Genomic DNA, 22,696 nt, shown 5'->3' with positions numbered 1-22,696 from the left:
CATGCTCCCTCCGTCCTTGCAGGGATGTGCAGCCTCAGCCTCCTTTCTGCTGCTGCGAGAGCAAGAGGAGGGCTGAAGAGATCTCTGCTCTCACAAAGTGACCCGCAAAGTGTGGGGAAAGTCACTGACAAAATCTGGCACTGTCTTTTCACGGGGATTATGGTGAGAATCCCGGTTGAAAGATGCCATAAGAAGCACAGTCATTACTGTGCAGCATTCAGCTCTGCAGTAGCAACTACAGCACTTAACTGGTGGCCCGGCAACTCTCTGTGCCCGTGCAACCTGCACTGGGGCACTGGACACAATGAGAAGCCCTGCTGGGGCCGGTGGGAAAGGGACAGAGGAACAGACTTGTAAGATGGCAGTGAGAAGGACTTCCTGTGTGTCATGGGCCAGGCCCTGGGCTGGTACGAGGCAGCTGCGCTTTGCTGGAAGCAGAGGAACAATTGGAATTGTCAGTAGTGGGGGATCTGGCTTCAGAGTGTCTGAGAAGGGCTTTATTTCAACAGGAAGAACTGCATGGAAATTGGACCAAGATCCTGCACGCGTTGCCAGTTGGAGTGCAGACTGCTGTGGGAAAACTTACAGAGGAGTGCAGCATTGTGAATCTCAAGAGCTGGTGATTCCAAAATGCTTTTAGGAATTGAAGACAAATACTCTCTCCTGGTCATTGTGTTGCTGCATTAATCTGTGTGGCTTTGTACTGCAGGTCGTGGCACTGGTGATGGTGGTGCAAAAGGCACAGCACTGAGGCACGCAGGCAGCTTAAGTGCCCTCCTCTTCTCCTTATTTCTGCTGTGGCAACAGATCTACCATATCTGGAGCCACAGCAGTGGGAGACAACAGTGTGATTCCTGAGAGCATCAGGAGCAGCCACGCTCTGTGGGCAGGAGTACTGAGGTGGCTGCTCAGGTGCTCCGTGCACAGGCCCTTTGCTGAAGCCAGCTGGTTCAAGGCCAACTCGGAGCTGCTCCCAGCTTTCCAGTCATCCCCACCAGCAGCCATGGCGTGTAACAGGAGGGAGCTATACATGGGGCTGTTTACACCTTAGGGAATAGTTCTCAAATAAGTGCCCCAAAGCTGGGCTAGACCATGAGCAGTAAGGAAATAAAAACCCTTTGGGCTTCTCAACCGCTCACAAGGACACAGTCCAAGAGCTGCTAGATATTGCAGCAGCTTTTGAGCACATTGCAAAGGTTAAACTTGGCATAAACTGTCTCCTTTCTCTGCCCAGCCCATCATAATAATAGGATTGCTAGAGCTTGTTCATGTCGGATAATAACACTGTTTGACGTGGCCACTTCTGAGGACCCAAATATAACACTCAGTCCCTGAGCCTGATGTAGCTGATTTCTGCTGCTCATTTATCTGAGCTGCATCTGAACTCTGTTCCCTTCTAATTTATGTTGTTCTACCATCTCTTCCTTTCTTTCTCATCTTCCTCCCTAACACCTCCTTCAGTCAGAAACAGTGTTGAAATATTCCAGCCTCTCTATTTCTTGAGGCTTCAGCCTCCTCCAGCTCTCAGATCTTCCATATGTGCTGGTTTAAACTTTCTGTGAGTGTGAAGACAAGAGGAGGGAAACCTATGCAAGGCTTGCCTTTACTCCAGTAAACTAGCGACGAATCTGAGCCTGGAGGTCGGGTCTGATCCTATCCTTATCCCAGGCTCTCAACTCTGCCAGGAATGCCACGATATCAATAGGGAACAGGACTGGGTCTTTGTGGGGTGGGTCTAAGTTTTGATTTTGTTTTTATTTTTATCCATTTCAGGATTTTGGCCCCAGTCCAACAATAATAATTACCCTAAGTCCAAACCTGGTTCTTCCTCGTGTCTAGAATGGTTATTCTTTTTTAGAGGTGACAAACTAACACATCCTATGTGTTACATATCTTTCACAGTAAATGCCAAGCTGTCAGAATGAAAATGTCACATAAATCATACATACACAGTGTTTACTTTAAAAAAGATTGACTTGTACAAATTTAAACAACCCTCCTGATGGTGCCATCCTCCGCACTGTGATAGCCAGGTACTGCCCATGCGAAAGCAATGTCTCTGCTTCCAGAGTTGAAATAAACAGTGCATCAAAACAGTCATCAAACCAAAACAAAATGTATTTAACTTAGTGCAACAGTCAATGCCATAAGAAATCACCATATGCAGTTACATATAATCTACACATACTAATAAGACTTTACAAATCTCATATTACACAGATACACACAGAACTGACTCGGGAGGAAGCATTTGTTGCTAGCCCCTCTGAGGGATCAGCTTCTGACCTACCTACGATAGGGAGGCACAACACCTTGGTTTTGGTAGTTACTGTATTGAGATTGTATTGCATTCTCCTGCAAGTTGGTACCCACCTCAGCTACCCACGTGATTAAATGTTGCAAAGCTTGCTCAGCACATGGCAAGTTTGGCACCTGTTGAGGCCCTGGGGATCCTGAGCATGGCCAGAAGCCCTGGGCTCGTCCCTGGCTCTTGGAAGCACCAGCCACCTCCTGTGGGTGACAATGCCAGGCTGATCTCACACCTTACTGAAGGCTCTGCACCCACTCACAGGGAGCCTTGCAGGAAGAGCCTTCAGACCACTGGTGAGTGGGCTGTAGTGGATTAACACCTTTCCCTCCCTGACCTCTCTCCTCCTTGCCAGTCCCTGCAGCTCCGAGCAAGTGGTAGGAATGAAATAACCACAAACCAGATCTACAGTCTTAAAAATAGTGGCACTAGCAGGGCACTGATCTACATTACGCTCTTGACGATTGCTAACACTGGTGGAGCTAAAGGAGGTTAACTATATCTGGAAATGCAGCAGCATCTGCTGCAGACCAGGCAGGGCACGGTTAGCAAAAGGCATGCTTTTTGCTTTGTTTGTGTATCACTACTCTGTGGTGAATGTCCTCAGCACTTCTCAGGGACATTTCCTGTGGCTGTGTCAGTGGACACTGAAATTTGTGCTGCAAATACCATATTTTGGGGCAACAGAAGCCAATTACGGGCTGAAAGACATCCTTACTGACAAAACCCCAGAAAGGCGCAATGAGAAATTGGAAAGCAGAAGTGAAAAAAAGAAAAAAGGAAGATGAGAATAGGGAGAGAGGAGGAAGTATTAAAAAGGAGACAATAAATGAAAGAAGAGGCAAAAAGACTGGCAGAAATAATTTTTTTTAAAGCCTTGTTTGAGGTTTGCAGCAGGTGACTCAGAGCCTGCAGATTTGAATTCTCTTTCTGACTTGACACGACTGGCTGCAGGCCTTTCAGCATCTTGCTTGGCCTTGCTGTCTCTTGAGTTTCCTACCTTGCAGGGCAAATGCATTGCGAAACACAGGCTTTTTAAATCCTCTCATTGAAACAGCTTTCAAATACTGACTGAAACGTAAAAGAAAGTGGGATGGGAGGAGAGGCAGAGACTCAAGAAACAAAGAAACACTGAGGAATAAAAGAGTGAAAAGAAGGGGAAAAATAAACATGGAGACGAATTAGAGGAGGGAGAGAAGCTTTGGAAATGAGGTGGGCCACTTGGCAGGGTGACCATATCCTCGTGCAATGTCAAGAAGAAGAACTGAAATCTGAAGCTCGTCCTGCTGACTGACACTTGCAGGCCGGTGGTGTCTCTGCAAGCACAGCAGTGAAGCTGTTCCAGAGCTGAAGAGCTGAGAAAGCATGGGAGCCCATCACAGAGATGTTTCTAAACAGGAGGAGCGTCTGACATAGAAGGGCTGTCCATCGTGCCCTTCCGGCCTATGCACGATCAAGACAGGGAAGAAGCGGGCATCGTGGTAGGTAGGGGGGTTCTCGTTGACAGCCAGCTGGCTGGAGTAGGAGCAGCATTGCTCATCATGGCAGCCCCGGTCAGCAATGCTGCTGCTGCGGCTCCGCCAGAGGCCTGTCCTGTGGGAGCCATGGACGCGGCAGAGGGAGAAGCGGCTGGTGTTGAGAGACAGACGAGAGTTGCCACTGCAGCTGTGGAAAGCATGGCGTGAGAAGATGGAGGAGGTGCTGGAGGCACGGTTGCAGCGCTCGCAGCCATGGGCCACCTCACTGTACCGACACACTGTGTAGCTGTTGTACGCGGGGGAGTCAGCCAGGTCCATTAGCATGGCCTCCGAGTAGCTGGGGATCAGCTGCCGGTTGGTGCAGATGTGCCACTCCAGCTCTGTGCTGTCCTGCGTGGCATCCCGGGGCATGCGGTAACGGTAGAGGGGTTCCTCCGTCGTGGCGGGTGCTGTGTATTCCAGGCCCAGAAGCTTCTCCACATGGTAGTGGACGTATGCAGTCCGATACTCTATGAGTACCCTGAGAGGCCACGAGATCATCAGGATGGCTGCCACCCAGAAAGCATAGTGAGACACATACCATGGGAGGTGATCTGGGTCCCCGTAGGCCATCATGAGCTCTTTGAAGTCCACATTTTTGAGCTGCATGCCTTCCCTTACCTCCATGTAGTCATCCAGCCCCTCTATTTCTGTGAAGAAGTGAGCCCTTTGTGTCAGGTAAGAGTTCTCAGACTCAATGTTGGCAAAGCTGAAGCATTTGGTGAACCTCAGCTTGGTGGCTGTGTAGCTCTCCAGGCCCAGGAGCTCTTTGGAGATGTCCTTGTATCCACAGTGAGAGTAGTCAAACTCAGCTTCAGCCACATGAGTGTTGACCCTCTCGTGGTAGACTTGGGTGGTAGTGTAGGCATCACCATTGCGGTACCGGGTTACCTGCCGGGTTCGCCGTACAAAGTGGTAGCTGATGGCCTTCCACCAGATGCACGGAGTGGCTTGCTGCATGCGGTTGATACATTCATAGACACTGTCCACATCAGCCTTGTACTGCAGCTCTCTCTTGACGTGGCAGTGCCAGCACTCCACCAGGTACACCACGTACAGCATGGAAAGGAAGGCCAGAGGGATGTAGACATAGCCATCTGAGCAGGGACTGTCGTGGTAGATCATGGACTTGCCCTTGAAGGAGCTGTCGAAGCTGAGCTTGGTGACTCGGGCCAGCTGACACCAGGCCACTGCTCCCAGGCAACCATACATGAGGATGGAGAGGAGGAGGCATTTCCAGTGTGACTCTCTGCACATGCAGGCACTCAGGGATTGCTTCACAGGGCGTTGCTTCAAATCACACCACCAGGGATAAAGGGAGAAAGACAAAGAGAGGAACCTGTCAGTCACACTGCTTTACACAGTACATACGGTGCCTTTTGCTTTCCAGACTGGGTTTGCTCTTGACTGCCTGAGGATGGGGACACTACCCTACTTCATAGAAATGGGAATATTAACTATTTTTCCAGAAAAATTGTGACAGGGACAGAGGTCTGTGGACAAAACACTTCCTTGCTTCCTCCAGCTCCCAAGAGGGAAGTCCTTCATATGGCAGTGCCCACATTCAGATCAGATGGGCATCTTGATGAGGGTGAGACGGGTCCTCAGATTCTGCACCCTGCAATGAGCCAGCACCCATCCCCATCTACACACCTTACTACAGAGCCAAGAAGGTTCTGGAGCAGGGCTGTGGGCTTCCCCTGTGCTTTAGGGGGTTCTCACACCATGCTGCTGCAGAATCAGTGTCTTTTGTGGGGCCACAGCCCAATGGGTTGCACCAACGCAGAGCTCCAGTGCCTGGCAAAGCTGGAGCTGCTGACTGAGTCAGAGCTGACTCAGCCCCAGCCCTGAAACCTACTGGGTGATTGACACCATTCTCTTGGAGGCGAGCCATCAGGAAAATTACCAGATTCGAGCACATTTATTTGAAAAAATTGTCAGGATTACAGCATGGTGCACATAGCTTTAGGCTGGTCAGAAGACAAGCTCTTACCTAAGATACCTGAAAGGTTCAACCACTGGGGCTAAGGGTCTGTGAGTGAATGTTTAAAATATAGCATATCCTTCTCTTTGAAGTCATAGAAGTCAGGCTGGGAGTGGAGAGGGAGTTTGCATTCCTGTATTCCTGCTATGCTCACCAAGATGAAGTGGTTATGGTCTTACCCCTGTGATGCTGCAGTGAATCAGCTGCGTTGTCATGCTATGTTGGGCTATAATAAAAGGCATGAAATCCAGCCAAGCAGCTAGCGGAAGCAGAGAGACAACTTCTCTCTGCAAAGAGCAGTAGCAGCACGGGTTATACTCTGGTTGGCAGCAGCTGGTCTGTAGAAGGCGTGTGACATGAGACCCCCTGCTCACCCAGTTGGTAATGTAGAGGGCTGAACACATCCCACTCGTCACCACCGTCCTTTGCCTCTCCTTAAGTCTGAGAAAAAGACAGTAAGACATGCTGATATTTGTGCATCATCATGCCCTCTGCTGAGCCTGATTTCATGCAAAAATAGAAGCATGCAACTACTCCTTCTCCCAAGGGACCACTTCTAATGCATCAAACTACTTCATGGATGCCAGCAGATGCTAAGTTTGGGAAATGTCTTCTCTTTTTCTACTGGGATAAAGTTCTCCCCTAGTATAGCTTCTCCCAAACCCAGAGCAGTTAGGATTCTGTAAGCAAGCTTGAATCACCCAAGAATTTAAGGACCAGCATCTTATGACTCAGGAAATAATAGTACAGCACCACTAGAAAGAATTTACTGTTTTCTCAATGAGATGGAGGCATTGGCACCTCACCTTGCAGGGCTATCGCATCAGATTTAATACTGCTTTTTTTTTTCTGGAACAGAGAGCTACTTCTGAGTAACTATAGAGGTTTTTATGGCTTGCTGTGAGCATTGCCAAACTAGACTTCACAGGGTTAGGTTTTGATTTCTTAGCTTCTAATCTGACATTGTGTAAGTGCAGAGCAATTTTATTTATTTTAGGGAGTGACAGCATTCATCTGCAGCAAGGAAGGGCAGAATTTGGCTCCTGATTCTTCCTGATGCATCTAGAAGGAGCCCATAAAGATTTCTATTCTTATCCCAAGCCTTTTGTGTATATTTATGTGTCAGGATGAAGAATATTTTGGATTGTATTCTCTTTACTAACAAAATGGATGCAGAGGAACAAAACAGGTTATATACCTTTTCTGTAAGCAGGGAAGACAAAAGACTTCAGTATAAGAAGGAATGAGGCTGTTTTCCCTAATTTTTTTGCAGGAAGGCTCAAGGAAAGTGAGGAAGTGGCTTTAGGCAGTCACTACTTATGGGAGTTTTGCAGGGTGAATTCTTGAGTTTACATCCAGTCATAAAGAATTTGATCTCCGGAAACTCTTGTCAAATGCCCACTGCTCTGTCCCAGTGCCATTCCTGACCAATGTAGGCTTCTCCCTTTGGACCCATCTAGTCTAGTCTCTACAACTGTCTAGTAGTCAGTTGTAATGTAAAGTGTGTGCTTAAATACACCAGGAACCCCAACAGCCTGGCCCTGCATGCAGCCATGTGAAGGCTGTCCTGTTTCAGTTAAGGCACTATTTGCCAAAGGCACTGCAATCCTCTCCTTTCCTTTATCTTGCTTCCCTTTGACTAATAACTTCTCTGATCTCTGAAGCTCTGTGGTCCAACTTGCAACCCACAGCTTGGCTCCTACCCAAGGACTGATTCAACCAGCCCTGCTGGTTAGGGTTATCAGTGGCCATACTGGAGTCTGAGAGCTGGCAGATGCTTCTTTATGTGCTTAGCCGCATGAAATGCCAGCCCCACTTTGGGGAAGAGGGTGGCTCTGGTCTTACCAGTCTTGATCAGAGCTGGGCTGGCGGCAGCTCCAAGGCATACAGGTCCACATCTCCGTGGAAACACCTAAAAATGGCCGTCAGCTCCCTGTGCTGAGAGGGCTGGATCTTCCTGAGATGGGTTACCTTCACTGTTTTCACTGTAGCTTGTAAGAAATGCAACTTCTCTCCTGGCGTTAGTGAGAACATGCAGCCATAGTGCCCACTGCCAGACCTCTCAGATTTACACACACCTATCAGTCCAGTTCAGCCCAACCTTCATGTTCAGAACCCTTTGGGAAAAAGGGTCTTCTTTGCTGCTAACTAGATCTCATTCTCTGCAGGTCCTCAGTTACAAAAGGATATCTCCTCTAGGGTCTACCCCACTGGCTGTCCCTCTCATTTCAAGTCTTGACTATGTTCCTCTGGCTTATATCTCGTTATTTCTCCTTCCCTTTGCTGAAACAATTATCTAACTCTACTATAGTGTTAGAAATACTAATAGTCTGTTCATAAGAAAGACAGGAAATGCAACAAATAATTACAATAAAAGCATCACACATTCAAAGTCTAAGAACAAAATGTATCTTTCCATCTATCTTTGCATAACAAATTCATTAGCATGCTAAGCCAGTCGCTCCCAGACTTTATTAATTAACATACCAACTTCTTGCAAACATGGTGTTTGTGGTACTACGTGGAATTTTCTCCTTTCCAAGTACAGTGTTTCAGATCAGAACAGGGTAAGCCTGTATTTTGGACAACTACAATAAATGCTTAAGGAAACTAATAATTTCCATGATAACTTTGGCCAGACAGTGAATGAGAGCTGTGTTCTCTGACGACTGCTGTGGCTTCTGTGTTTGATGTGGGGCAAAACCCTAATCCCCTGGAATATATTAGAAATGTAACTGAAGAAATTGAGGACAGCAAGCTCTACAGCCAGAGGCAAGCAGTGACTGTCCCATAACAGGCAGAAACTCAGACACCTTACTTGCAAACTAGAACTCACAGATTTGAGCCCAAAACATGAAAAGTTGGGGCAGCCCTCCCCTGAGCTGCCCTTGGTCTCACTCTGCCTTTGTATTAGGGCTTTTTGACCTGTCCTTTCCAAAAAAATCTCAGGCAGAGCATTGGGTCTGTGCCCCACTCAAAATGGAGAGGGAGCTCCATGTTCTCCCAAGCTCTGTTTGTTGTCTGGTGGTATGAAATCTTGCAAGACACCAAATGATAGATGCTATTTAATTAGTTGCTGTAGTTGCTGGAAAATAGTCTCGAAAGCCCTAGCTGCTCACAGAGAACTGGAAATTCAACCGACACCTGCAGCAGACAGGAGTTTCCAGGCTGGCAACATTTTGGTTATTTCTCCTTCAAGGAACTTTTGTGCAGAACTTCGTTTGCAAATGAGAAAGCATACTGGCAGTGGCTGAAATGGCAATTGCCTTCAAAGCCACCCTCAGATGGCAGATACCCAAGATCAAACGCCAGTGTGAAGGGACCTGTGTGGAACCAGCACACCAAACCCACACTTGTCCCAGCTCTGTGGCAGCCAGATCGGCTTCTGGCTACAGCAGCAGTCATTAAAATCATTGAAAAGTACTTTGCATTGTAATAGCATGTAGATTTGGGCTGTTAATCTTTCCTAGTGTAAAGGGGTGGGGAGAAAGCAGGAGGAGAAAGTGTGGCTTTGCACTTAGCAGCTGGAGCAGAGCATAGCCAGGGGCTGAAGGAGTGGGTGGGCAGGGTTTCATCCCTAGACAACTTGTGAGCCACCAATATGAAAATATGCTCAGCTAGACTGTAACTGACAACCATCCTAAGTGAGCTTACAAGCAGCTGCACTGAGGGTAGCCAAGAAGGCAAGATATTAACAACTGTCCCACCATGCCACAGTATCTCCTTAGGAGGCACACTTGAACTGTAAGAACATGCTTCTGCATGACTTATGTCCCTAAGTTTCTTCCTTTTGATGGGTACATAAGAACCAATGGGTCCTGGGGCATGGGTCGAGGCAGGCATCCTTGCTCCCCTTTGTGAGCATCCACTGGTTAGAGGAGAAGGAAGGGATGCTAGAAGCCCAGACAGCTTCCATCAGCTCAGGTTTTTAGATGCCTACCTTGAATGCCTAGTGCCTCAGTTTTGCCAGTGGCGGCTGCTTTGTTGATCTTTGGACATCAGCATCTCTGATAGCTGGATTCACCAGCTGACCACATGGCTGCACCTGGGTGATAGCAGGGATAGTTGCGATATAATATTCTTTAGTAGTCCCAGGTAGTAATAGGAATTTCTCCTATCAACTTGTGTTATGAGTCAAACTGCATTTACACCTTAAGACCAGGAGACACTACACCTTCTCTCTCTCACTCGTATACTTCACAGGCAGTGCAGTGTTATGCTACAGTCCTATGTATAGCCCAATGAGTGGTAGTTGGTAAAAGCTCATCTTGCATAAAAACCTCCTGCTTAACTTTACAGACAAAAGCAAATTAAGAACTTACAATCCCTTCTGCAATTTGTTTGATGATTGAATTTCACTGCCATTGTAATTTTCTCTCACTTTAGCCCCCATTGATGGCAGCAGGAATTCCCATTCTGAATGTAATGACTCTTTTCATACTGCTGCCTTCTTTCTCTGAAGGTGCCTCTCCATTCTAATTATGACACCTCTTGGCTTTCTTTTTCCAAAATAAGTGGGTCAAGGTCTCAAAGTCCTTCACTGCACAGCTTTTTTCTTTTCTTTTTTCTCCCCCAGATCTCTTTGGAGCTCTTCTTTTTCTCTGTCACCTTTAGATCCTTCTTAATGTGTATCCTGTAAGTGCAGGATTTCAGCACTTATTTCACTAGCATTATACTCAACCATAAAATCACCCCCCATTTCCACACATTTTACCTTTTTAAAAAATCTCCAAGAGTTGTATTAGGAGATTTTGGCTTGGGAGTGTATATTCAAGCATCACCCACTTTGCTCCTAGGTGTTTTTTGAGATGCTATTTCAAGGACAGGTAAAAGATTGGATGCACTTTCCATCCTGAAATGCGTAACTTCAGATATGGCTTTGAATTGAATAATGAAATTATCACATGAAGCAGATCTCTCTGTAGGACTGTGCTCATTGTTACAGACCAGCCTCGTCATCTTTGTGTCAATTGTATATGTTATCAGCAGTGATTTTATGCTTAAATACAGTGGATAGTGTCAAATCTAGCAATTATTTCGCTATAATTCTGCCAATCTAACTGCTAATATCCCATTAACTTATACAGGGCAATTGTCTTCATAAACCCAAACATCAGTCATCAGCACAAGGCTGTGGGTGTTGTGTGTGCATTGAGGTGCTCCTCACACTTCCAGTGCTACTCCCAGGGGCAATTCCATATGCAGCTCTAGATGCAATGCTCAGTCAAACCCTGCCAAAGCTTCAGTAGAGCATTACCTAGCTTGTTGTCATATGCTATATTAATCAGTAGTTGTATTTTACTTCGAAAGTGGGTGTATGGTGGTGTGGGTTCAAAGCATTACTTCTTTTTCTTTGCCACTCGCAGCACACAAATGGCTGTGGTGACAGTTATAAACCTCTAGTTTTGTACTCTTCTAATTAGGACTGCTGTTTCAAATTTGAAGCAAAAGCTGCCAAACTGACCCTTATAGAAGGTGAGAAATAGCCTGTAAAGTTCAAAGGAAGCTGATCAAACTGTTTTGCAGTTAGTCTTTAAAAAATTTATGTATAATTTTGCCAGATGTTTACTACTTCTCTGTAGCTTCTAATGACAAAATGGCTTTTTCCTCTTCTGTCAGATTCAGTGCTTCAGTCTCCTTGAAAACTCCAGCAAGAGCTGGAGTAAGCAGAAAATATGCTGCAACAGCATGAATTTATTCTAATGCTTGTTTTGTGGACAGTTTGGGGTCCAAGTTCGACTGCCTGTGTCTGGTTTGCAGTCAGATATCTGAGTTCCCCGATTTCAAAAGCATTCAAATTCTCCTTCAGGGAAATCATGCCAAAAGCGTTTCCTGTCCTTTGAAACCCCATGTGTGAACACGTTTGCCCTTGGTAGCTGACCTCAAGAGCTTCAATTTTGCTGAAGCAAAATGCTATCATGTCTAAAATGAAAGAATAAGAGAAAACAGAGGGTAGTGAGGACGTGGCCCGAATGGAAATAGAGAAATGAGAGGGAAATACAGGAAGGGGGGTGGAAAGGTGGAAGAGAGGCGAGGATAGCCTAGAGATGCTCTGAATGCAGATGTCACCAATGCAGATGTCACCGAGACAGGGAAACGGAGGCAGCAGGTGAGGATGTGGATCTGCCAGCCCAGGAAAAGAACCAAGCAAGAATTGATATAGGAAAGGAATGACCCTTCCTTGGTCAGCACCAAGGGACCCACTGAGCCAGCAATTCTCTCAGCCCATCTACAGTCCGAAAGAAGCTCCTCCTGACCAGATACTCCCTTTCTGCTGGGATCTTCTCTAAAAAATCAGATCTACAGCCCTGTCTGCTCTACGATGGAATAAAACTGTGCTAAGAGGGGGCAGAGAGTCCCGCAGTGGTGGCACTGTGCTGCAGTGGTGATGCTGTGGTCGTGCCTCAGCAAGCAGAGATGCACGGCAAAGCCTGGCATCACAGCGTGCTTCTGCTCTCCTCCCAGAGCTGGCTGCAGCACTGCAGGGTGACCTTATCACTGTCTTCAACAGCAAAGTGACCTCACAGCTTGGGATTGCTCACGTGAGCAACGAGTGAGTCTTGTCTTTTTTTTTTTTTCCTGTTTTAATTTGCAAACAGTCTTCCTGTCCATGGGAAATTACATGGAAGAAACACTGGCACAGAGCTAGAAGAAGAGAAATAGAAGTAAAGAAGAAAGAACTAAAAATGGGGGGAAAATTAATGCCAGCCACAATTTAATTTGCCTTTGTGGATTTATACTTCTGATGAACATATCCCAGGGTGATAAACGAAAGATCAATAACTACAAATCACACACTGGTGTTGTGACCAGCCTGGATGAAAGCAGATTTTTTGTCTATGTCTTCTTCCATGTTGATCAGGAGAGGGCAGTAGGAAATGTTCCTGATGGACATGGCAGAACGTAACACAGAGAGGCGCACCAAGACTTTACTGAGGTGAGTCCTCAGTTGTGCTATTGAGGATAACTGAGGAGATCTCACCAGGAACAGCCTCGGGTGTGCTGAGAACAGCTTCACCATTTGTGCAGGATGATGCAATGAGGGTAAGGAGATCTCCATCTGCCTTCCCTTAGAAGACAAAATAGATGTGGGTGCAGATATCACCTTGCAAGTCCTGAGGTGATCCTGGTGAAAGCTGGCCCAAAGAGGCTGAGGTGACTACAGAGAAGACAACCACAGGAGAAGATTAAGAGTACAATTCTTCCTGCCTCACAGGGCCAAATGAACTCCTATGTGAGATGTTCATTAGTACAAAGAGGAAGGAGCCCGCAGGGCTAAGCTAACCCAGATGCTAGTGTATGATGGGTTGAAGAGCTCCTCCATTATGTGACCCAATCTGGGCACCGCACGGGGCATCAGTAATAAGGCCTGGTGAGGGAAAAAGGAGATATTACAACAACCATCTCATAAATCCCCTCCTGGGGAGCCTGAAATAAAATCCTTCCTCCATCCATCTTGAACTGCAAGAAGCCCATTACCCCCAGCTCATGCTGAGCCAATAGAAAGTGCTCTCAGCATGGCTGCCAGCATGGAGGGGATAGGAAATATAAGGGAAAAAAAGCACTGGAGAAAAACATTAAGCATCAAAGAGAATTTCCTTTCGGTCCTTGAGGATATGGTACAGTTGTAGCTGCATGTTTTGAACACGTCATTTGCTCCTTTACCATTAAGCTCCTGCAAGAATGAAAACCTCATGCAGGCAGAGGCTGTCACACCACTTCCAAGCAGAGATGTTCTTTGACTTGGTTTAATAGGAATAACCTGTGTGCATGGCACAAGTCAGTAGCATCACCAATGGAAAGGCATTTGCTCTGGCAGCTGCACTCCTGTGGTGAGCCAGCATTGCTGGGTTTCTGGTTGTTTAAAGCCATGTGGAGATTTAATCTCATCCTTCCTTCACCGGAGCTATAAGGGGGAGGTCTCAGGCTGGTAAGGTGCACAGAATGTAAGCATTCAATTTTGTTCTCAGCAGAGACTGTAACCAGACAAGACAAACCACGAAATGGCACGTCTTGCTGATCCACCTGAATGCCAGCTGATAGGACCCCCTTGAGGTACAGCACAAAGGCAGCCTTTTACTTCACACCTTTCATCCTTGTGTATCCAGGATTTAAGATACCATCGGATGAAGAAGAAAGCAGAGGTCAGGACAGAAGGAGCTTCCAGTACTCTAATACTTAGGAGTTCTTCAAGCAGAAATAAAGGAAATCCCAGAAAAGAAAGATGTTTGTAGGCAGACAGTATTTATGCCACACATTATGACAGGATGGGAAATATGCTTGCTAAAATGTAAGGGTAGGAAATTGAGGGATGTGAAGCATTTGTGCCCAGTCACCTCCATTGGTGAAGCACACACATGCTGTTGCAAGGGAAGCTGTGCAGGTACGTTTTTGGCACAAAGGAATTCTAGCAACAGAGTGGTCACCATTTGCAAAACAGAAATCAGGGCTAAAAAGCAACAGTTTTTTACAAGCTTACAAAATACTACACTACAAAAGTATCCCTTTTTCCCCCAGATTGCTGATGTTGCTACTGCTGGCTTTTGACAGTAGTGACACAAAGCCAAATTCCCTGCACATCTCCCTTGGATAGCGACAGTTCCCAGTAGACACATGGTAAATATTACTGGTACAAGATTCACAGATGGGTACAGAGGTTCAGGATGGGGAAGGAAATGTCCCTTTAGGTCAGAGCTGAACTTACACTTCATCAGTCTTCATGTCAAGAGACAGACACTCGTTCAGCGTGGAAGGAAGGTTCAGAAGGCAGAAAGTCCTGACTTCTGCCAATCAGCTGCTCAGACCAGGGCTGAAAAGACACCAGTCCCACATAGTGAGGAGGGAGGCTACAGCAGCTGTGCACTGTGCAACCCAAGTGATAGATGTAGAGAAGATGGCATGAGCCCCTTCTTGACAGGCTTCCCTGACTGTGTTTTTGTTGCATCCAAAGTGTGTTTCATCATGCACTGATCTGCAATAGCAGGCATGCTGTAGTCCAAAGTGGATCCCCATGACATGCTGCTACTGTCAGTGCCAGCCCAGTAACCTGCTTCATGCCTGAGTGCTGAATAGCTCCAGCCAAGCAAGGCCTGCTGTGAAGGCTACAAGTGAGACTGCTGGGATGCTACCTCTACTGGTGACCCTACTTCCTCCTGCTTGGCTCGGAGAAGCTATTCATGGGCAAGCAGAACCACATCTGAGGTAATGCTGCAGCTACTGTCTTAGCAGCCTAGTTGTGAGGAGTGAACTTTGAGAGGCCACACTAAGAGACAGCGGCAGGACTCCATGTACCTACTCTGTCATGCCCCACATCCATGAGAGCAAGCGGGGCAAGTGATGGCAGGCAAAGGCCCACCAGCCAAGAGGAAACAAGAGACCATCTCCTGGTGCTTCAGCCTGGAAACAGGGACAGTGGAAATGGGAGGGCTCCACGTGGCTGACATCTCCTGGATGGATCTGACAGGAATCCATGTACACCATCTTGTCAGCTCCTCACTGGCTGTGGGCAGTCTAGTTGTCTAATGCCTTTGTTTAGACAGACTTTGCAAATTAGAAAAGTAATTCATTATTAATAATGCAATTTAATCTTTGCTTACTCTAAAGGAACACCCTGAGCTTTGAATGGAGGATAGAAAAATCTTGTAAGTGCTCAGAAGAAATGTGATCTGGAACTGATCCAAGTTCCAATGAACTCAAGGGAAGTCTTTCAAAGTGAACTGTGAACCAAGCCTGATCCAGAACCACAAAGTTTATTTTATATATATTTTTTTCTTTATTATTATTATTATTATCATTATTATCATTATTATCATTATTTTTGCAATGGTGTGCTTTTATCTAAGTGGTAACCAGTGGTAAAACAGGACAAAATGGATCTGTGATTTGGCCTCTCAATCTCCACCCTTCCTGTCTCCTGTGTGTGACTTTCTATTTGGAGCCAGCTAGCCATGCTACAGTAGAAGACTTCCCAGCATCATGGCATTGGGCTCAGGCTGCGGCTAAGTATTCCTTGCAATAACATCCACCACTGCTCTGTCAGACTCACAGAGTGCCTTGCTCTATCTCTGTACTTTTTTGAACACATCTGGAACCTCAGCCATGTGAGATTTTTTAATAATGGTGCTCCTGTTAAGATGACATAGCATCCCAGCAGTGAGAAAAGAGGACTTGTGATGGGTATCACTCCTTTCTCTCTCATGCTTCTCTTTTCCCTCTCAGATGCACATTCTGCAATAACATATGACAACAAAGTAGGTGAAAACTGAACTGGGATGCACAATATATCAATCTGTACAGAAAGAGTGCTACGTGTCAGCTGGCACTCCCTGTACATTATGCACCCAGTGTAAAGCCAAAGAAGCTGCAAACTTCGTCACCTTGTGAGGCATAATCCCCTCCATCCTCTCCCAGGCATTGACACAGCACCATGAGAAGGGCTGCCAGGTATGCCAGACACCACTTCCCAACCTTAGCTCTGCTGAGGGAAGGCTACCAGCCTGACGCCACGCAGCCATGCTTCTCCAGCCTTCCCACTCACCATCTGTCCTGCCTGTTTCTGCAACATCTCCCACTGCATCTCGGGGGCTGAGGATGCCTCTTCTGCTGGGGCAGAGTTAAGGTTGCAGTGGGTGTTGCCTGTGGCATATGGTAGCTCTTCCAAGGCTAGGATGCATGGGGGAAGAGCAGAAAGCATAAACTCCTATGCAGGAACTTCTTTTCCTTAATTTGGTGTCTTGGGATGAGATGCAGTTCACATAGGACCCAGCATGGGTGGTTCTGCTACCAGCAGCATTGTGGGGATTGTAGCTCATCTCACGCCGCTGCAAAGATGATGTGAGCGTCTGGGTTTTGGTTAGTTAGCCCCCTGCTACGAGAACTGTGACCCCAATGATGTTTCATGATATGCTAATTTTAACTTTGTAGTTCTGAGACTCAGAGGAGCCAGATGAATATTATATTCTTCAGTGAACTCTTCAGTGAACTATATTTTCCATGATTAGAACTTAAAAACTAATTGACTACTTAGCTGTGCTTTTCTGAAAACTAGAACTGCTATAAGTGAAAAATCAAACAGAGCCTTATCTCTAGTGCCACAACAGTGTCACTGGAACAACTCAATGGCTTGCAGAGCTGGCAGCTCAACAGTGCAGGGTTAGGTGTGAACTCACTACCATATGTCAGGACACACCTAGAAAAAATCCCCAATGACTATGGACCACTTTGGAACATTTTGCTGTTTTTAATCTTCTGGTCACCAGCAATAATTTCAGCTATTTTATTTCAACTCCATAGTGTAAGAAGAGATGAGAAGAAATCCCACACTGTTCACAGGAAGAAGATTCCTCTTGCCTCATCCCTGCAATGGCTTTCACTTGAGTGAAGGGAACCGTTGGTACCCACCCTTCCCTTCTGGATGGTTATTATCTTCTATGATGTCTGAAGTGAGAAAGAGAGAACAAGAAGCATAGTTGGAGTTTGAAAGCAGTGTACAGACCTCTTGCTTTCTACTGGTATCAGCTGACCATCTGTCTTCTCGATGGCACAGCATTAGAAATGACACCTACATGGGACCAACCACCTGGTTACCTGTTCTCTCCTTTTCCCACTGATGCACTTAACAGCTGCTTGCCAACTGTCCTTATGACTCTCTAGTGATGGAGCTCCAAGGGAGCACTCTGTCAGAGAGGCCAGTGCCCTCAGAAACCACCACAGCCAGAGCCCAAGATGCCGTTCAGAGCTCAGACACATCTGTCTGATGTTTCCTATCTATTTCTTTAAACTCTCAGCAGCTTTTTGTGCAAAGTACAGAAAAGAGAGACAACTTCTGAGCACCAAGAACAAGCACGTGAACAGAAGATAAAGTGGGGCAAAGGAAAGAACAAAAGCAGAAGAAGATGTGATGTCTCAGCATGGATTTTCTTTTGACAGGATCTGCAATGCAAATATTTCCTGGAACTGCAGGGTCAGGAAAAAAGAGCTTTGCTGTTCCTCTGATGCAACTATTGTTGTAATTGTTCCCTTGCCTTTAGTAGAGACACTGTTTGCATCAAGAAATAAGGAGACCTCTTTGGTTTCTGCCTACTGAATGAATGGGCAGGAGGGGTAGAAAACGAATTTACCTGTTTGACTCTCACTCAAGACGGGCACTATTGTACTCTGTGTGAATAACATCTCTTAGGTCGATTATATTTGCTCTGGATGGTGACAGCCGTCCACCAGGCCAACCAGAAGCTATTATTCAGAATGTTACTCGAGCAGGTCTTATGCAAGAGATCCAGAAGAACTGAGGGGAAGGAAAAGCACTTCATATTTCATATATGTGTATATATATGTGTGTGTGTGTTTCATGTTCTCCCTTTAGCCAGAAGGCAGGGTCAGTGCCGCTCTTGGGAGAGAGATTTAGCAAGCAAATAGCCTTTCTCTGAGAACTGTACTCAAAGGTCCCCCCTGACCTTCTGCTTGGAAGTGGTGGCAGGGACCAACACTAATCTCTGTCATAGTCCCTGTGCCCTCCTTCCTCTCCACCCCCTGTATCTGAATTTGTTTCTGGTGGGCACAGAAGCCGCAGTGAAACAGCAAACCCCTTCAAGAAGAGGAGGCAGACACAGAGACAGTAAGGAGCCAAGAGGTTCCTGCGGATCTGTGGAGGAAAGGCTTTGTCAGAGCATGAGGATCTGCTGGTGAGAGAGGTGAGAAACTGTCCTCAAAGATGGGGACAATAGAAAGCTAGCTGGTCTAAGCTCTGAAAGGATTTTTGGCTGATGTTTTCAGTGCCATAAAATAATCCTGAATAAAATAAATGTGTTTAATATTCACATAGGGGAAAAGGGATAAAAAACTGGAGGACTAAATACAGACTAAGCCCCAATTAGCAGGTGGCTATCCAGTGGCACACTTAAGCAGAAAGGACGCAGATATATTTTGACCTGACAGTCTACAAAGTTGTAGCCTGCAAATAAACCAAGTCATATATGTGTTTTCTGAATTTGTCACACTCCTTGGTGCTGCTGTGGCCAAAACCAACATTTTTGAAACACATTTCTGCTTCACTTGGCATTAGAGCAAGAGGCAACTGAGACAGTTTATGTGGTCTCTCTCTTCCACAGCATTTCCAAGAGTATCAGCGGTCTGATGACCGCTGGTTTCAGGAGCATCTACCCAGGAGGTTTTCCCTCTTTTATTTAGGCAGGCCAACCGATTGCACTATGTCATGCCCAATTAGAGTTCTTAAATATGGAAGACAAGATAAAACCAGTCATGGACAACTGCTGTTTGACTCTGCCAATACAAACAAGACAAATACGTATTTCAAAATGTCAAGTGGCTGCTGCCTTCAGCTTTCTTGAGTGATTACTTGGCTTTGGTAGCAAATAAATGACATTTGTACTCACTAGGTTTATTTTCCTCAAAAAAAAAAAAAAATAAATAAATCAGCTAAGTTTAAAAAATATAAACATTTAAGACCATTTCTTAATTGGCAAAAAATGCAGAAAAGCCACCATCGAGTCTTCAGTGTAGGTGTAGGCTGTCACAATAACAAGTAAGACGAGAAAGACAGCCAGCCCACAGCTTATCCAGGGCAGTACAGAGCAGAGGGGAGGAAAGTAAAGGAGAATATATCAGAAAAACAGTCAACAACAATAACTGCTGAAATATTCAGAAAAATAAGGCCCTTCTATTCCTTCCCTTCAAGAGTTAATGCACAAGTGTTAATGGGATGGTAAAATCCACTGCTGAAACCATTACAATTTCAGGTCATCCAGCTCAAAAAATTGATATCTCAAGAGGAAGAAAAAGAAATATAAAAACAAACAAACAAAAACAAGACAAAACAAAAACAAAACAACAAATCACCCCCCCAAAAAAACCAACAAACCACAAAACATCAAAGTAGTGGCAGGTAATCCGAGAGCTTGCTCTGACATTCAACAACAGCTGTAAACCCAAGCGGCCCTTGGAAGAACTGGATCCATGCTGCAGCTGGGGACCAAGCAGCCTCTCTTCTTTCTGCTCCACAGCAGCATCCTCACTTGTGCTGTTTTCAAGAACAACAGCTTGGACTTCAGACACATTCTCAGTTAGTCACTGAGGATTTTGTCTCACACTGATTTATCCCCAGATAAAGGCAATTGAAAACCATTGTTAAGATTGAAGTCTATGTATTTGATCCAAGGGAAATCCATAAATGACAAGAGTCATAGAGAAGCCCATGAAATGCCTGTTTAATACAGGACATTTCAGTACAACTGCAGATCCAAGCAAAAAAGACTATTTACACTGGGATAGAAGAAGCAAGAGGAAAAAAACAATGAAGAAGGACTGCAGGGTTAAGACATCACTGTTACAGGCATTTGAGATATAGACTCGTGCAAATGTTTGTGCTGGAACAGAAGAAAAACAGAGAGGAGGATGACTGAAGTGAGATATAATGTGCTTAGCAGAAAGATCAAGTGCTCTCACGTCTAGAAATGACTTAGATATTTTTATGGTGGACTTAATATATTGGAAAATCTTCTGTAGCTCGTGGTTGTAGGCCAAATAAATTAGAAAATCCCTTTCAGCATTAACCATCTATTGATCTTCTGCGGGGCTGTAATTACACTGGGGAGCTCTACTGTCAGAACAGCAGCTGTATCCTGGACCCAGTAACAGCTCTTAGCAGTGAGCTGTGTCACAGGTGTTTATAAAGCAATTGGACAGGTGAAAACCCTCATTTTCACCCACAGAAGACAGTTTTTTTCAGCCTGTGCTGAAAAGTCAATTTTCTATTCTAGGTACTTTAAAAACTGTTGTTTAACCTTGCATCTTGCAGTTTCACGCAGGCTTTGCTGAGCCTACTTTATTTCAAACACAGGACCATGAGACTGTTGACAAGCCATGGGACCCATTAGCAAAAGCTTTAAGTAGACCAGTTGCCCACAGTTCAAGGTTTGTTTTCACTTCTGCGACTGCTTGAAGGCTGCTCCCTGCATCCTTGGAAGTGTCTACGTTTGTTGTTATCTCTATGTTATGAAGAAAGTCCAACCACTTCCATGATTTGTAGACGGATTAGGAAGTCTAAGTGGCAGTCTTGTCAGAACAGTTGAGAGCAAAGACTGCATGAGGTGCAGAGGGAAATCTCAGGCACTGTGAACACAAGATTCCTGGCTGTCCTGAATATACAGGGCTGTGAGCATATTGTCATCGGCTGCTGCACAGCCCTGCAGCTGTCTGGCTGGTGCCTTGTGGCTCAGTATTTGTTGTGTCAATGCTCAGACACATCCGTCATCCCCTGCCTATGATCTTCAAGGCCGCAGTAAGGGCTTCACAGATGATGCAAAGAAATACATTTAGCCATATGTGCGACAGCGCTTTCTACTGCAGATTAGGCATCGGGAGAGCCTAGACCCCAGGGGAAAATGGGAGGGATAACCTCAGTCCTTTGGCGCAAACACCTGAATGCCACCCGGCTCCAGGCTACAAACCCATCTGCGCACTCATCCTGCCTCTCCTGCAACTTACGCCAGTGCTTGAGAGCCGCAGTTCCCTTAACCATGTCAGAAACCCTCGTGAAACGGTAGGCACCCCTAGGACAAAGGCCAAGGCGTTTTTGGAGACAAACTTCCACCCGACAGACCCCGTTGCTCCATGCCGCATCCTCCCGGCACGGAGATGCTCAGCGGGGCGGCAAGCGGCAGCGGGGAAGGACCGCAGAGGGGCTCCCCGCCCGGCCGGCTTGAGCCGGTTACCCGAACCCGGCGCCCCCAACACCTGACCGCCAGCGGCCGCCCGGCTGCGGGGACTCCGCCCGCTCCCGCCGGCACCCCCGGCACTGCAGGGCGCGGCGGGCACCGCGCTGAGGTCCGCTCCGCACCGCGCAGAGCCCCGCTCCGCTCCGCACTGCCCCGCTCTCGGCTCCCTCCCGGCGGCTGCAGCGCGGCTGCAGGTCCCGGCCGGGCTGCGGGGGCCGCGGCTGCCTCGCCGGCTTCCCCCGCTCTGCGGATCCCCTCCTCGGCCGCCCGCTCCCGCTGCCCGGCGCGGGGCTCGCCGGCCCCTTCCCCACGCCCATCTCCGCTTTTGCCTCCCGAGTCCCCCCGGGCCGGGGCGGCTGCTCCCGCCGCCGCTCACCTCCTCCCGCTCGGCGGCGGCCGGCCCCGGCGCGGGGCTGCTGCCCGGCCCGCTCTCAGCAGCCGCCTCGGCTTCCCCCTCCGAGGACATCCTTGGCCATCACCGGCGGCGGGGGCTCCGGGCCCCCGAGCCGCCCCCCGCGCCCAGGGCCGCCCCGCCGGGTCTGCCCGGCTCCTTCCACCATCCCAGGCAGGCGGGCAGGGAGAGAGGGAGGGAGGCGGCGGAGGGGAGGAGAGAAAGGCGAGGCGGAGGGGGGGTGCCCCAGCCGCTCACGGCCCCCCCAGGTGGGCAGCGAGCGCCCGGCGGCTCCCGGAGAGCCTCTGCGGAAGGCTGAGAGCCGCGGGGTGAGTCCTTCCCGCACCGGGGGCTCTTTCACGCCCCCCTCCCGGAGCGAGCTGCCCCCGCCCCTGGGATGCTCGGCGCGGCTTCACGCCTCCGCCGCCCGACCGCAGCCCCCGACCGCCTCTCCCGGCTTTTCCCGAAGCCCGCACCCCTCCCGGGCTGGCGGCGGCACCGCGCGGCTGGACGTGGCGGCAGGACGAGGGGGAGGAGGAGGAGGAAGAAGGCTGCCCCTGGGGCAGCGCTCCCGCACGGAGCGGCCGGACGGCCGAACTTCCCGAGAAGCCCCGCTTCTCTCCCGGCCGCTGAGACCCGCAGCGGGAGCGAGCCCCGGGGCTGTCCCGGCCCTCGCACACGCGCGTACCCTCGGGGGATTTCTGCCACGATCCCTGCGACAGAGGAAATGGAGGAACCCCGCTTCTCCTGTCCCTTCCTCCCTCC

General features: G+C 47.7%; 1 protein-coding gene across 1 annotated transcript; it reads right to left on the bottom strand.

Annotated features, from left to right (window-relative positions):
• Window positions 1–1,999: 1,999 nt before the first annotated feature.
• LOC100547109 (transmembrane protein 151B-like) lies at window positions 2,000–22,406 on the bottom strand. The gene is made up of 2 exons (XM_085224802.1): window positions 21,917–22,406; window positions 2,000–5,115 (listed from the first exon to the last, which is right to left on the bottom strand). Exons 1-2 carry the CDS (start codon window positions 22,004–22,006, stop codon window positions 3,685–3,687), a joined length of 1,521 nt encoding a protein of 506 aa, XP_085080928.1. The 5' UTR covers window positions 22,007–22,406; the 3' UTR covers window positions 2,000–3,684.
• Between the last annotated feature and the right edge of the window lie 290 nt (window positions 22,407–22,696).

The sequence above is a fragment of the Meleagris gallopavo genome, chromosome 5, assembly GCF_905368555.1.
Source record: "Meleagris gallopavo chromosome 5, MGAL_WU_HG_1.1, whole genome shotgun sequence".
Taxonomy (NCBI): Eukaryota; Metazoa; Chordata; class Aves; order Galliformes; family Phasianidae; genus Meleagris; species Meleagris gallopavo.
Note: the sequence above shows the minus strand (reverse complement) of the source record. Positions and strands in the feature narration are given on the sequence as shown.

Excerpts from the sequence above, each read along its gene's own strand:
- LOC100547109 (XM_085224802.1), bottom strand. The coding sequence starts at position 22,006 with ATGTCCTCGGAGGGGGAAGCCGAGGCGGCTGCTGAGAGCGGGCCGGGC. Across the intron at positions 5,116-21,916 it reads CCGCCGCCGAGCGGGAGGAG|CAACGCCCTGTGAAGCAATC; the intron begins GTGAGCGGCGGC and ends TGTGATTTGAAG.